At 39.5% G+C, this 14516-nt stretch overlaps 1 protein-coding gene and 5 non-coding genes across 7 annotated transcripts in view; 5 read left to right on the top strand and 1 right to left on the bottom strand.

Moving 5' to 3' along the window:
- Positions 1-541: 541 nt before the first annotated feature.
- trnad-guc lies at positions 542-613 on the bottom strand. Its single transcript has one exon. It is a non-coding gene; the product is annotated as a tRNA-Asp (tRNA).
- Positions 614-1265: 652 nt separating this feature from the next.
- On the top strand, positions 1266-1337 carry trnad-guc. The gene has a single exon. It is a non-coding gene; the product is annotated as a tRNA-Asp (tRNA).
- Positions 1338-3099: 1762 nt separating this feature from the next.
- trnad-guc lies at positions 3100-3171 on the top strand. Its single transcript has one exon. It is a non-coding gene; the product is annotated as a tRNA-Asp (tRNA).
- A 535-nt stretch (positions 3172-3706) lies between these two features.
- On the top strand, positions 3707-3778 carry trnad-guc. Its single transcript has one exon. It is a non-coding gene; the product is annotated as a tRNA-Asp (tRNA).
- Positions 3779-4842: 1064 nt separating this feature from the next.
- Positions 4843-4914, top strand: trnad-guc. Its single transcript has one exon. It is a non-coding gene; the product is annotated as a tRNA-Asp (tRNA).
- Positions 4915-8454: 3540 nt separating this feature from the next.
- Positions 8455-14516, top strand: part of tubgcp2 (tubulin, gamma complex associated protein 2) — an 11131-nt gene continuing 5069 nt past the window's right edge. The window contains exons 1-10 of one of the 2 annotated variants that reach the window (XM_005913739.3): positions 8455-8569; positions 8930-9093; positions 9957-10085; positions 10329-10505; positions 11536-11695; positions 11788-11995; positions 12800-12999; positions 13711-13900; positions 13978-14123; positions 14202-14382. In XM_005913739.3, the coding sequence (XP_005913801.1) occupies positions 8944-9093; positions 9957-10085; positions 10329-10505; positions 11536-11695; positions 11788-11995; positions 12800-12999; positions 13711-13900; positions 13978-14123; positions 14202-14382 (1541 nt within the window). In that variant the 5' untranslated portion in view covers positions 8455-8569; positions 8930-8943. The remainder of the gene's footprint in view (positions 8570-8929; positions 9094-9956; positions 10086-10328; positions 10506-11535; positions 11696-11787; positions 11996-12799; positions 13000-13710; positions 13901-13977; positions 14124-14201; positions 14383-14516) is intronic. The other variant, XM_005913740.3, reaches the window with a different exon arrangement.

The following is a 14516-nucleotide window of genomic DNA, read 5'->3' as shown; positions in this document are numbered from 1 at the left end:
CTACCATCAACGAAAAAGCAAATAAAACAAACAAAAAAACCCAAAATCAGAAATCGTTGGATTGTAATGATATTGATATGATTGTGGTTAAAAGAGTCATTGAGGGCATTATAAAACCGTTTACACTCATCTGTAATTCATCATTTCAAACTGGTCTATTTCAAGACAGAAATAATAATGGTAATAATAATAATAAAATAGTGGCCACAATAATGTCCACTATACGTTTTAAGTTGTGCACGCGTGTTTCTGTGTATCGAATTTAACGTGTAAATAACAGCGGGCAAAGAGACTACAATGAGTAGACGCCTCAACGTAAAAACAAACCCTCCAAAACAAACATAATTGGCATATAATAGATAAACTCTCAACAGCGCCAGAATATTAAAGTTTAGAGTTTAGAAAAGATCAGTAACTGTCAGGAGTGTTAATATTGTTTTACTCCTTAGCGTCTTAAAGGAACCCCTGAAACATCAAAATAGTTGACGACCTATGGTGTGCAGTGTAATTTTTACTATTTCTAAGAGTGAAAAGGCAATATCTCCCCGTCGGGGAATCGAACCCCGGTCTCCCGCGTGACAGGCGGGGATACTCACCACTATACTAACGAGGAAGGTGCTCAGCGACTTTCATGTTGCAGTACCGATCCTGGCCACAATAATGTCCACTATGGGATAGTGTCGCTGTTTCCCCGTTTCGATACCTTAAGTTGTGCACGGCTGTTTATGTGTATCAAACGTGTAAACAGCGGGCAAAGAGACTAGAATGACTAGATACCTCAACGTAGAGTTCTCTACCATCAACGAAAAAGCAAATAAAACAAACAAAAAAACCCAAAATCAGAAATCGTTGGATTGTAATGATATTGATATGATTGTGGTTAAAAGAGTCATTGAGGGCATTATAAAACCGTTTACACTCATCTGTAATTCATCATTTCAAACTGGTCTATTTCAAGACAGAAATAATAATGGTAATAATAATAATAAAATAGTGGCCACAATAATGTCCACTATACGTTTTAAGTTGTGCACGCGTGTTTCTGTGTATCGAATTTAACGTGTAAATAACAGCGGGCAAAGAGAAGAACTCTACGTTGAGGTATCTAGTCATTCTAGTCTCTTTGCCCGCTGTTTACACGTTTGATACACATAAACAGCCGTGCACAACTTAAGGTATCAAAACAGGGAAATAGCGACACTATCCCATAGTGGCTATTATTGTGGCCAGGATCGATATTACAACATGAAGAACATTGTGCACCTTCCTCGTTAGTATAGTGGGGAGTATCCCCGCCTGTCACGCGGGAGACCGGGGTTCGATTCCCCGACGGGGAGGCATTTCCTTTTCGTTCTTGGAAATGTTAAAAGTTAGACTGCACATGATGGGAAAGTCCCATATACACTGCTCAAAAAATAAAGGGAACACAAAAATAAGACATCCTACATCTGAATGAAGGGGAGGCATTGCGTTTTCATTCTTAGAAATGTTAGTCAGACTGGACACCACTGGAAAGGTCCTCAACTATTTTAATGTTTCAGGGTTTCCTTTAACAGACTAAGTAATAAAATAATATTAACACTCATGACAGTTAGTGATCTTTTCTAAACTGTAGCCTCAAAACTCCTCCTGGACAACGCTTGGAGTGCTCAGGTAGGATAGAAAATTGCTAAGTGCTAAAGAGTCAAAGTAACAGAGCATAAAACACAGAAAAACATGAAGGAGATTTTCCTGGCCTGGTCGTTTTATAGCAGATAACCTTAAAAATATTCTGCAGTAGAACAAAAACTGAAGAAAACCATGAATCAACATATAAACATTATGCTGCTGAAGTGAAGCAGAGCAAAGTTACAGAGGTTTCATTAGAGACACAGCTAAGCATTCTGCAATTTCGCATAATTTTAAAAAGTTAAAATTTCTTCAGTACTGAACAGCAGAACTGAGACTTTCTTGTGGGAAGTCAGTTAAATTAAAAACAAAAACACAGCGGCGGACAGCGCTGTACATAACGGTAGACTTGTGCGTAATAAGCAAGTGAATAATGCAGAAAACAGAGATTTTTAGATGGGGAAACTGTTCTTGAAGTGTACTGAGAAAGGAAGAGAGCTGTGCATGAAGCGTCATTTTACCGTGGTGGAAGCAAAACAGCAAAGAAGGAATACATGACGATGTCTATGTGAAGCGAAATATGAAGCGTAGTTTGGATCTTCTTTTGCTGCTGGTTCAGTCAAATTTGGTTGGAGAGAGACAAAGCCTACAGCTGCAGAATCTAGCACAAAAAAGATAAACACAAAGCGCGGACCGCCAAAGCAAAAGAATCTGTGAGCTGTCGGCTTTCAGCCATGACGGCGTTTGGATGAGGAATCACTGATTCCGATGCGTAGGCGGTCTGCACTTTGTGTTTGTGTCTTTGTGCAGAATCCATGTACCTGCTCTCATTTCCGTTTTCAGCTGTTTGGTGGTTGTTGAAATTTTGTGAGGTTTAACCTGAGATTCTGGCGTTTTGGGCAAAATAAATTTATATTTAAAAATCTATTCAAGATTTTAATGAATCGATATCATGTTATTCAAGTTAGAATAGATTTTAATCTGAAAATTTATAATCAAAACAGGGTCTGTAATTGTAGTCTCTCTGCCCACTGTTATTTACACGTTAAAGTTGATATACAGAAACACTCGTGCACAACTTAAAATGTATAGTGGACATTATTGTGGCCACTATTTTATTATTATTATAACAGTTATTATTTCTGTCTGGAAATAGACCAGTTTGAAATGATGAATTACAGATGAGTGTAAACGGTTTTATAATGCCCTCAATGACTCTTTTAACCACAATCATATCAATATCATTACAATCCAACGATTTCTGATTTTGGGTTTTTTTGTTTGTTTTATTTGCTTTTTCGTTGATGGTAGAGAACTCTACGTTGAGGTATCTAGTCATTCTAGTCTCTTTGCCCGCTGTTTACACGTTTGATACACATAAACAGCCGTGCACAACTTAAGGTATCGAAACGGGGAAACAGCGACACTATCCCATAGTGGACATTATTGTGGCCAGGATCGGTACTGCAACATGAAAGTCGCTGAGCACCTTCCTCGTTAGTATAGTGGTGAGTATCCCCGCCTGTCACGCGGGAGACCGGGGTTCGATTCCCCGACGGGGAGGCATTACATTTTCATTCTTTTAAAAGTTACACTGCACACCATGGGACGGTCCCATGTACACTCAAAAAATAAAGGGAACACAAAAATAAGACATCCTACATCTGAATGAATGAACGAATTGATCTTACTAAATACTATGTTGAATGTGCTGACAACAAAATCACACAAAAATTATTAATGAAAATCAAATTTAGCAACCCATGGAGGTCTGGATTAGGAGTAACACTGAAAATTAAAGTGGAAAAACACACTAAAGGCTGGTCCAACTTTGATGTAATGTCCTTAAAACAAGTCAAAATGAGGCTCAGTGGTGTGTGTGTGGCCTACACGTGCCTGTATAGAATTATGTTTCTTTTGGAGGGTTTTTTGCTTCTTTCGTTGATGGCAGAGAACTCTACATCGAGGCTTCAATTTAATACACATAAATAGGTCTGCACAACCTAACGTATCAAAACGGGGAAACAGCGACACTATCCCATAGTGGACATTATTGTGGCCAGGATCGATACTGCAACAAAAAGGCTGTCCGGCACCTTCCTCGTTAGTATAGTGGTGAGTATCCCCGCCTGTCACGCGGGAGACCGGGGTTCGATTCCCCGACGGGGAGGCATTGCGTTTTCATTCTTGGAAAATGTTAAAAGTTAGACTGCACATGATGGGAAAGCCCCATAAACACGGCTCAAAAAACATAAAGGGAACACATAAACAAGAACAGATCTTCATCTTGTTGTTCTTTCTGCTTGCCTTATCACTATGGACCACAGAGCTTTCAGTTGCTCTGCTGCTCCGCTCTGGAGCTCACTTCCAAGACATCCTAGATCTGAATTAATGAAATATTCTTTTTTTTTTTCCTTTAATGAAATATTCTTATTAAATACTATGTTCTTTATATAGTTGAATGTGCTGACAACAAAATCACACAAAAAATTGCAATGGAAATCAAATTTAGCAACCCATGGAGGTCTTGATTTGGAGTCACACTCAAAATTAAAGTGGAAAAACACACTACAGGCTGATCCAACTTTGATGTAATGTCCTTAAAACAAGTCAAAATGAGGCTCAGGGATGTGTGTGTGTAGCTTCCACGTGCCTGTATGACCTCCCTACAACACCTGGGCATGCTCCTGATGAGGTGGCGGATGATTTCCTGAAGAGATCTCCTCCCAGACCTGGATTAAAGCATCCGCCAACTCCACCACAGTCTGTGGTCCATGGAGGATGGAGTGAAACATGATGTCCCAGATGTGCTACCTTCATGTTTTTAGTTTTTTTTTTTCACAGACTCAAAACTTTTCCAAGAACAGAGCTTTGAGTTTTCAAGTAGAATAGAAAAGTGCTATATAAGAACTAGTCCATTACCATTTACCTTACCTTTTACCATAAACTGTTTCCCATTCATTCTCTATGGGAGTGCTATATTTTTGTCCACTTTAGTCTTCCGGCGCTGTTGTGATTAATAAATGATACGTTAAATATGTTTGGTTTGGAGGGGGTGAGGGGGGTTGCCTCTTTCGTTGATGGCAGAGAACTCTACGTTGAGGCGTCAATTTAATACGCACAAATAGGTCTGCACAACCTAACGTATCAAAACGGGGAAACAGCGACAACATCCCATAGTGGACATTATTGTGGCCAGGATCGGTACTGCAAGATAAAAGTGGTTGGGCATCTTCCTCGTTAGTATAGTGGTGAGTATCCCCGCCTGTCACGCGGGAGACCGGGGTTCGATTCCCCGACGGGGAGGCATTACATTTTCATTTTCACAAATGTTAGTCAGACTGGACACCATTGAGTAGGTCCTCAACTACCTTGAAAAAGTAGACAATGTTTGTATCCATCTTTCTGTTCAGTATCAATAGTCCTAAACCATTTATGCTGCACTGACCCCTTTCCAGGGTTGGCTCTAGGATTTGGTGGTCCTAAACAAGATTTTATATGTAGCCCCAAAACTCTTCACGCACAGCACTTTGAGTGCTCAGGTAGAATAGAAAAGTGCTATATAAGAACCAGTCCATTTACCATTTAGATCCACCAAATCACGCACTGCTTTTAACTAGATGAAGACAAACACATACACACAAACTAGAAACAGCAAAGACCCCAGTACCTACCTCTGAAGATACAGTTATGTCGGAGAAAGCTAAAGAAGCCTGTGGTGCCTCAGTATAGTCCTCAGCTATGTTCGGGGAGGGAGTAGATGACTCTGAAGTTTTGGATGATGTCAGCAGTCATGTCAGCTGTGGTAGATGTGCTTGTTGTATCAGAAGAAGCTCCAAAATACTCCAGTAATGACCCTGAGAATTTTATACATTAGATTATTATTTTATACATAGGGTGGATGAAATTAAATAGGTACATTATATGAATTAGGTCTATACTTTAACCACAAAGCAAATGCATTTTAATATGCAAATGATCCATGAATATTAGTATGTTCAAATAGGATCTAAAATTAAATATAGTTAGAAAGTTAATGTTTACCTGGAAGAATTTGTGACAATTTGAATATTTCGTAGGTTTATATGAAATGTAAATGTAATTCTAAGTAACAAACAAAAGCTAGCTATTATAAATTATAAATGATGCTGCACTTCTACTTAAGTTGGCAATAAAATAGCAAGTAAAGCTTGTTCTAATAAAAAACACATTATGAATGAATAATAAACATATAATAACTGCATGACGTTCTAGCCACTGCTTGCAGTTGAAAATGACTGTGGCTATATTTAATTTCATTTGTTCAAAATTAATAGCTTACTCTAAGTTGTAAAACAACACAAACAACAAACGAACAAACATATACACGCACAGACACACATACAAAATAGCTAAGTAAGTAAGTAGCTTACAACTAAAACTACCATACAATCAAACAGGTTATTTGGTTATTAATTATGTTTACAATTCCTCTTGGGTAGGCTAACAAGCTGACAAAAACAAGCATGTTCTCAGAAACAAATGATTCAGACTCTTCAATGATTACGTCAGCAGACCAGATTCATATTAACTGTGGCAGTTAAATATGTTCAAACATAACTTTGACGTAGGAAACAAAACTGTCAAATTCATTCAGGTAGACTCAAAAATAAATCCATACATACCTTTTTTGTCTATCTCGAAAAAAAAAAGAAAGAAAGAAGAATATATATATATATATATATATATATATACACATATGTGTGTGTGTGTGTGTTTTTTCGTCCTTGAGGCCCACTCCTAATTTTTTTAGTAGCCATCTATGAAACTTTAGGCTAATCTGTATCGAGATGTAGAGTTATGATGGCGCTGTTCTGATCTTGCTCAACTACGTAGACGCTAGAGCTAACCGGAAGTTAGTCGGGAGATACTTGGGATTTAAAATCTCCCCATGTAAACTACACAGATATTTAACAGGTGCTGATAGGCTTATTTAGCGTTGTGTGAACTCATCTGACAAGGGCTTAAATGTAGCAGAACTTTTATTTACATGTAAAAGCGCTTCAACCACAGTGCGTGCTAGCAACACAGAAAATCATGCCCCACCTCCTAGTGGTTGTGACCCTAAACAACCACATAGACTGCCTTGATGCATGCGCAATTGTCCAGGTAAAGAAATCTCAAAAAACTTGGTTCTGTTCCTATTTGGTTATGACGGTTTGCATATTAATGATCAGGAGACTGACCTCACAGCCCATTGTTCGTCAGTGGTGCTTGTTTCAGTCATTATGCTAATGTATTGTTTATAAGGTTGGGGAAACCTGCATTCAGCTGATACTGACGAAGTCCCTTGGGTGAGTGACGAAACGTTTCTCCCACTGAAAACAAAACGTGCAGATGAACAGAACCAACTTTTGGGGTTTCTTTCAGTAAGTCTCAGAAAATCAGTTTGGTTTCAGGAGAGGTTTCATGTTTCCTTTTTTAGTTATAGACTAAATTTTCCGGAAGAGGCCAAATCAAACAGAAAAACACGAAACTACTGAATCCATGTGCGTGGTTAAAAATTTCTTTGGGACCATAATCTTTTCTTATGAGGGCATACATACGGTCATATCATTCAGCAGAGGTCTGTACAGGATTTTGGCGGATTTGAGGATTACCACTGCCTTGTGAACTTGTACTTACAGGTTATCAGTTTATGGTAACTTTAAGTTATCAATCCGTTTATCTTTTTTTTTGCTCCTCATCCACATCAACGTCATGTTTAACGATTAACTGATACTGTGAATGTAAGCGACAGCGATTTATAGCCCGAAAAGTTACATAAATATAAAATAATTACGAATCATGTGATCTTTGCTTAAAGTGGTGATTATTAAGTGATTATTAAAGGCGACGTGTTGCATTTTTCCTCGAGTTTGATTGAGGAGAAATCATCCTTTCAGGACGGCCAGGTGAACCACGCCCTGACAGCGGCGATGAGGATGGTGATGAAGGAATATCTGGTCACACAGCTGGAGCACCTCCAGTGACAGAAGCTCTGGTTCTACATTCAGCCCACAATGCCCATGGTGGAGGAAGTCTCTTTGGTCGTGGATCTCCGCTTCTGCGTGAAAGAAGTACACACGACCCCATGATATCTTAGTGAACTAGAGACCCTAATATTTGATTTACTTCCATTAGTTAAAGAATTAAATTGTTAGTGCGTTTATTAAAATAAATTATGTTTTCTGCTGTTTTCACATTATCATAAACAGTAGGTTGATTTATATTAATTTTTCAATAACAGATACTAAAACTAAAGCTAGTTCCTCTTATTTTATTTTAATTAGTTTTTTTTAGTTCACAAAACTTATACATAAGCAGACATCTACCCGGGTTCAAGTACGGTAACAAAAGCAGTATTGTGATTTTAGAGAAAATGCCTGTTTTATGATTGATACATTTTTGCCAAATTGATTTTTAAAAGTAGTTATTATATTCCTATTTGTATTACAATTTGACTTTCAGCCCCAGCATTAAGATATTATTAACCTATTAACCTAATCTTATTTGAAATATTATTTTTGTAAGATTTTGAAACTTCTGCATTATCAGTGTGATTTTTTTCCTTCCTGACAAACATGAAGGAAGTAATGTTTGAAGAAGTAATGTTTGTTAACTCCTCCCAGAGACATTCATCTCGCACAATACATTTCATAAGCAATACTTTGCACAAAAGAGCCAAAATGTTACAATTTTTAACTAATATATGTGAAATTATATTTAATTTATTCTTTTATTTGTCAGAATATTCAATATACACTCCGGTTTAAATAAATAAATGCATAATTTTCTGGCTATTTTTGTATGGTCAGGCGTCACTGACCTGTAGGGGTCAGTGTGGCGCCGTCACTGCGCTGTTGGAGAAGAAGAAGAATTTGATAGTAGTGGGCGCGTTTGCTATCTGCCCCGGTGAACGCTGCAGAAAGGCGAGTGCCAGGTAGAGTGATGACTTCAGACTCTAGTTAAACCTGTAACGGGGCTTCATGTTACTGAGTTACGTTATTGTTTGCTTTTATGGCATTTCATGTTTCATTTGGCTCAGAGAGCTACTAGATAGCATCCCCCTCTGTAGCAGGCTAACTAGCCAGCTAGCGTAAACAACTGTTAGCTCTGCATCACCACTGAAAGACAGGATGTCATAAACATACAGCCGTTAAACCCTCAACTAAGCTTCAGCTGATATTTGTCAGTGTGAGCCGGCAGCTCTGATGTTCATATCCATTGTGACCGCCTGAGCTAAATTCTTTCTCTTTCTTTCTGCCCTCTCCTACAAAATAAAACCTCTTTGTCGTTATAGCAGCTGCTGGAGCCATGAGCGAGTTCAGGATCCACCACGACGTGAACGAACTGCTCAGCCTCCTTCATGTGCGAGGCGGCGACGGAGCAGAGGGCTACATAGACCTGCTCCAGAAACACAGGACCCCCTATGTCACCACCACAGTGTCCGCGCACAGTGCCAAGGTGGGCTATACTGTACTCCACTGTGTTTAACTGCAGTGCTTTTCATGGCTCATCAGTTAATCATTTAGTTTTTAATTTGCATCTGTCCTCTTATCAGACACCCAGTCAGACTGTGTTTTTCTGCACTTGGCACCATAGTAATGTTTGTTAACTCCTCCCAGAGACATTCATCTCGCAATTAACTTTAGCAAAATTTCCAAATGCATCATTATGACCAGTAGTCCTTCCAGATTTCACATGTACGAATGAGTACAGGGAGTTTGGTGAGGAGGCAGAAGGAGTACTTTAAGATTCTTATGAATGAAGAAAATGAGGAGAGAGAATGATGGGATAGATGGGGGACAGGTAGGAAATCAGGAAGTGCAGAGGATTAGTAAGGAGTAAGTGAAGGCGACAATGGATGGATCAAGAGTGAAAAGGTTCTTGGTTCAGATGACATACCTGACATCCCAATGACAGAGTATTGAAGTTAATCTTGTAGCGTGAAAGGATGCCTGAGGAATGGAACGTATGGCTTCATACCAAGAAAGAGCAGTACAGATGGGATGCTTGTTTTGAGAATGTTGATGGAGAAGTATAGAGAAGTTCAGAAAGAACTGAACTGTGTGTTTTTGTAGATCTAGAGACCGTATATGATAAGGTACTAAGAGAGAATTTGTGGTAATGCATGAGGAAGTCAGGATTGGTTGAGATGTAATCCCACCACCACCTTGAGCCCCTTTCTTGTTTGCAGTGGCCATCACTTCATCACTTCTCTAACGCTAAAGTTTTCTAACTTACTCTAAGTAGTTAAATACCCAATGTTCACAACAGATATGTTTCTTTGAATATTTTCTTCATATTTCATGTTGTGTCACTTTCAGGTCAAGTTAGCAGAGTTTTCTAAAACCCCGGAGGATTTCTTGAGGAAATATGAGGAGCTTAAGTCCAAAAATGTTCGGAACCTCGACCCTTTGGTGTATCTGCTCTCCAAACTCTGTGAGGACAAAGAGGTAATGCCTCATTTACATGCTGCTTTTCATCCGGGTTTTTTTTGTCATTGAGTCCAAATATTTCTATACTTCCTGATCTAAAATCACAATTATTTCCTTATTATTAATGTTGAAAAGTAGTTTAAAAAATGTAATCTACTCTATGAAGTAAGAAACTTGCTGATTTATGTCCCTCCATCAGAGAGCTGGTTGATAAAATACTAGAATCTAATTTTGCATCCCTGCCTTGATATTTTTTTGCAGACCCTCCAGTTTCTGCAGCAGAATGCTAAAGAGAGGTCGGAGTCTTCAGCAAACACCACCTCAACCACAACAACCAGTTACTCTCTGCCTCAAACCAGCACCAAGATGTCCATGCAGGAGCTGGACGAGCTGCGTAAGAAGCTTGGCAATGTAACAGCGAGCTCCAACGCTCCTCTGGTGAGCATCTCTTACCTTTAGATCATGTTACTGGTCTGAAGGTTAGATTAGCCTGTGAAACTCTACAGGATAGCTTGGAGCTAAAATAAGTTCAGCTAGAAACTTAATCAAGATAGGATGTATTTATTGATTTATTTTATATTTGGAAACAGGTTCAGACAATTTTTGTTCTTTTGGCTCTGTGTGATGTCAAAGAGAGCACAAAGTTCCAACCACCTGCTTTGTCAAATAATTTATGAGGGGCAATCACTCAGAGGAAAGTGGGTGTGAAGATGGAGGCGCTAAAACAGTTTGGTTCAAATGGTTAATGAGCTGTGAAGCTGCACAAAGGCCCAGTATAAGATAAAGAAGGCTTATTTTGGACTGTGAGTCATACAAAGCTACTCTCTGGAGTCCTACAATGAAGATGAGTTGGAGGTTCACAGAGATGGTCCTTTTTAAGTTTCAGAATTTTTGTTCATAGAGCTATTCAGGTTTCTTCTTCTTAAAGTAGATCAGATCAGAGATGGCGAATCTCTGGTTAATAAGGGAAATAAAGAGGTTAAAAGAAGCTCTCATTCACATTAGATTCGCAGTGTACTTCATATAGGAGTGATTAGACATGCACAAGATTTGTTTTTGGCCACTTGGGCTCAGCAGAAAGAACCTAACATCACAGCTAACTAACCTGAATTTGCCTCATTGCATGTACTTTATTTGTAATGAAAAACTTCATTTCAGGCTTGGTGTGAATCCACCATAAGGATGTGACAGGGAACAAAAACTAAACAGTGAACTAACATCATGAAGCTGTAGATCAGGTATAATAATAACATGTTATCATATAAAGGTTACCTGCAGTATGTCACTGTTTACAGAAACATCTGCTGGCATTTTTTTGTGAATAAAAAGCTGCCTTGATCAATAGTTTAATCTGAAGGTTAGAAGGGCCAGTCTATTGCTATTGATAAAAATAACATTAAATTTCACTCAGTTTACCATCTGCTGCTTTTAAATCCTGAGTTTCTTTGTTTTTGGAATTCGCCTGCAGCCGGCTGAAGTCACACGGAAGATGCTGAGGGACAAACACAACAAGAAGAACCCCACCCAGCCCAACCCCGTCTACCCCAATTGGGTGTATGATCGTCCAGCTCTCATCGGAGACTTCATCACCAGCCCCACCCCTCAAGGAGAACCAGCTGTTCCTGTTGGTAAGTTGGTAAATTTACACATTCACCTGTGCAGCATGGAGTCTGAATATAGTCCCCCTGTGCGTATTGATGTGGTTACTGTCCGTGGTCAGGTACGCTGCCTCTGGGGACGCAGGAACAAGCTCTGGTGGAGGATCTGCTGTTTGTGCTGATTGGAGTCGACGGGCGAGACATCACCGCTCAGCCGGTGCTGGGGCGGCAGAACCGCTCCTTCATCGTTGATCCAACACTGGACATGTCTGTCAAAGAGCTGGTCAACAGAATATTACCAGTCGCTTCGTACTACTCGACTATAACACGGTAAGAGCGTAGACTGTGCCCGGTATGAGCTACTGCTAACAGGCTTAAGTTCACAAATGCACATAATCACTAATGAGTTTTCCAGATGAACTACTGGGACCCTCAAGGTTGATGCAATGCAAAAGAAAAACCCAACAGCATCTCTTGTAACTAAAATGTTTATTTCACATCAGCTTTGAGTTTTTAGAATAACCTTGAATGGAAGCTTCAGTTACGTGACTGCAGTTAACAAAGCTGAGTGACTCAGCTGGCACTCAAAAAATCCACACCTCTGACCTTAAGCTTTATTAAACTATAAATGGATATACAAAGAAAAGAGAAGAAAATCATACTGTAAAGTTTTTAGGTTATTACACGAGGAAATTTGCTTTAGAGATCAAACAGTTTTTGTAGCTGTAAAGTTGGGAATTTTAACATTAAAGTCTTTTTTCAGCCCTCCAGATTTCTGCATGGGTAAAATTTCCAAATGTCTTAAAATGTGCTGCAGGCACAGGATAATGCAGATTTTTTTGCATTATCTTTGAAAGGTTTATTTATATATATTATTTAGACATCTGATCCTATGTATGATTTATATGTGCTTAATTGTTTATCTATTGAATCCTTTTATCTATTTTCTGTTGCTCTTTCGCATTAAATTCATATTTATTGATCGATATCAATGGGAGTCTCAGTGATTTAGAGCTTGAAAAAAGTGACATAAATATCAAATAATTCAGAATCATATGATCTTTGCTTAAAGGGTCTAAAAGAGATTATATGTTATAAGATTATTAAAGGTGACGTGTTGCATTTGCCCTCCAGGTTCATTGAGGAGAAGTCATCCTTCGAGTACGGCCAGGTGAACCATGCCCTGACAGCGGCGATGAGGACGCTGATGAAGGAATATCTCATCCTGGTCACTCAGCTGGAGCATCTCCAGCGGCAGGGCCTGCTGTCCCTGCAGAAGCTCTGGTTCTACATCCAGCCCACCATGCGCACCATGGAGATACTGTCATCAATCGGTAAGAAACTGAAGATAACATGGTTGTTGTTTGCAGGCATGATGAATTAAAAGTTGTCAAAGAAACATGGAAAGAAGGATGAGTTAGGGGCGCAGTGATCAGGAGTTGCTGGAGTTCTGGCACCATCCTGGTGCAAAAGGAGGACAAAATGCAAACCAGAGGGTGGAGAAAGTCTCTTGAGAATAGAGTGCTACTTCTCCTTTGCCAGAGTGGACTTGATTTAGATTTCTAACTTAAAGTTGTTTATCTCTGCTTCTGCATACCAGCACAGTTTATTGAATTACAAGCCCTCAAATTTCATCTTTTTCTAAACTGTCTTCAGATGTTGTTTAAAATAAGCTTAAAATGTTTAAACATATGTTTAAAAAAGCAAATATTAAGAAAAAATGTTGATCTGATATAGAGCTGAATTTGCAGATTAGTGGTGAGGAGGAGTTCTGAATGTTTTCACTTTGTAAACGTTAGTTTGTGGGTCACAGATCGTAGAAGACCTGCAGTCTAAGCTTCTTTAAATGAGCACCAGAGAGGTAATTTGACTGGAAGGTGATCTGACCCACTTTATAAGAGAACATGGCACATCAAACTGGGTCTAGATTAACCAACGCTGAACACAAACAACACTGAACACTTTGAAAATGCCTGATTAGTGTGGAATCTCACCTATTATAAAACAGATATTTAGTTAAATTATGCTTTCTGTTGTGTTCACAGCGTCCTCCGTGGACAAAGGAGAGTGTATGGGAGGGTCCACGTTGAGCCTTCTCCACGACAGGACCTTCAATTACACCGGTGACAGCCAGGCTCAGGAGCTGTGTCTGTACCTCACCAAAGCAGCCAGCGTCCCGTACTTTGAGATCCTGGAGAAGTGGATCTACAGGGGCATCATCAAGGATCCGTACAGGTTCAGCTGCTCCCAGAGTTTCAACTCTGAAAAATGTGTGTTGTAAAATGTAAAGCTCATATTTTGTGACTCCACAGTGAGTTCATGGTGGAGGAGCACGAGCTGCAAAAGGAGAAGATTCAGGAAGACTACAATGACAAGTACTGGGATCAGAGATACACCATTGTGCAGCATCGGATTCCCTCCTTTCTACAGAAGATGGCAGACAAAATACTAAGCACAGGTAAAAATAGAACATTTAAGACTTGTTGAACATAAAATGGGAATCCTTTCGGCGATATTGAGACGTGCTATCGTGCAGGGAAATATCTCAATGTGGTGCGGGAGTGCGGGCGGGACGTGACGTGTCCTGATGCTAAGGAGGTGCTGTACACCCTGAAGGAGAGGGCCTATGTGGAGCAGATAGAGAAAGCCTACAATTACGCCAGCAAAGTGCTTCTGGACTTCCTCATGGAAGAGAAGGAGCTGGTCTCACGTCTGAGGTGAATATTTAATGGTTATTGGATATTTTGTGGTGAGAAGATAGGATGAGATGCTGTGTGACCAGTTTGTTCTGTTATATTTCACACACACACACACACACACACACACACACACACACACACACACACACACA

Source organism: Haplochromis burtoni, unplaced genomic scaffold, assembly GCF_018398535.1.
Source record: "Haplochromis burtoni strain Fernald_Lab_line unplaced genomic scaffold, NCSU_Asbu1 Contig_6, whole genome shotgun sequence".
Taxonomy (NCBI): domain Eukaryota; kingdom Metazoa; phylum Chordata; class Actinopteri; order Cichliformes; family Cichlidae; genus Haplochromis; species Haplochromis burtoni.
The sequence above is the reverse complement of the archived record's forward strand: the minus strand, read 5'-3'. Positions and strand labels throughout refer to the sequence as shown.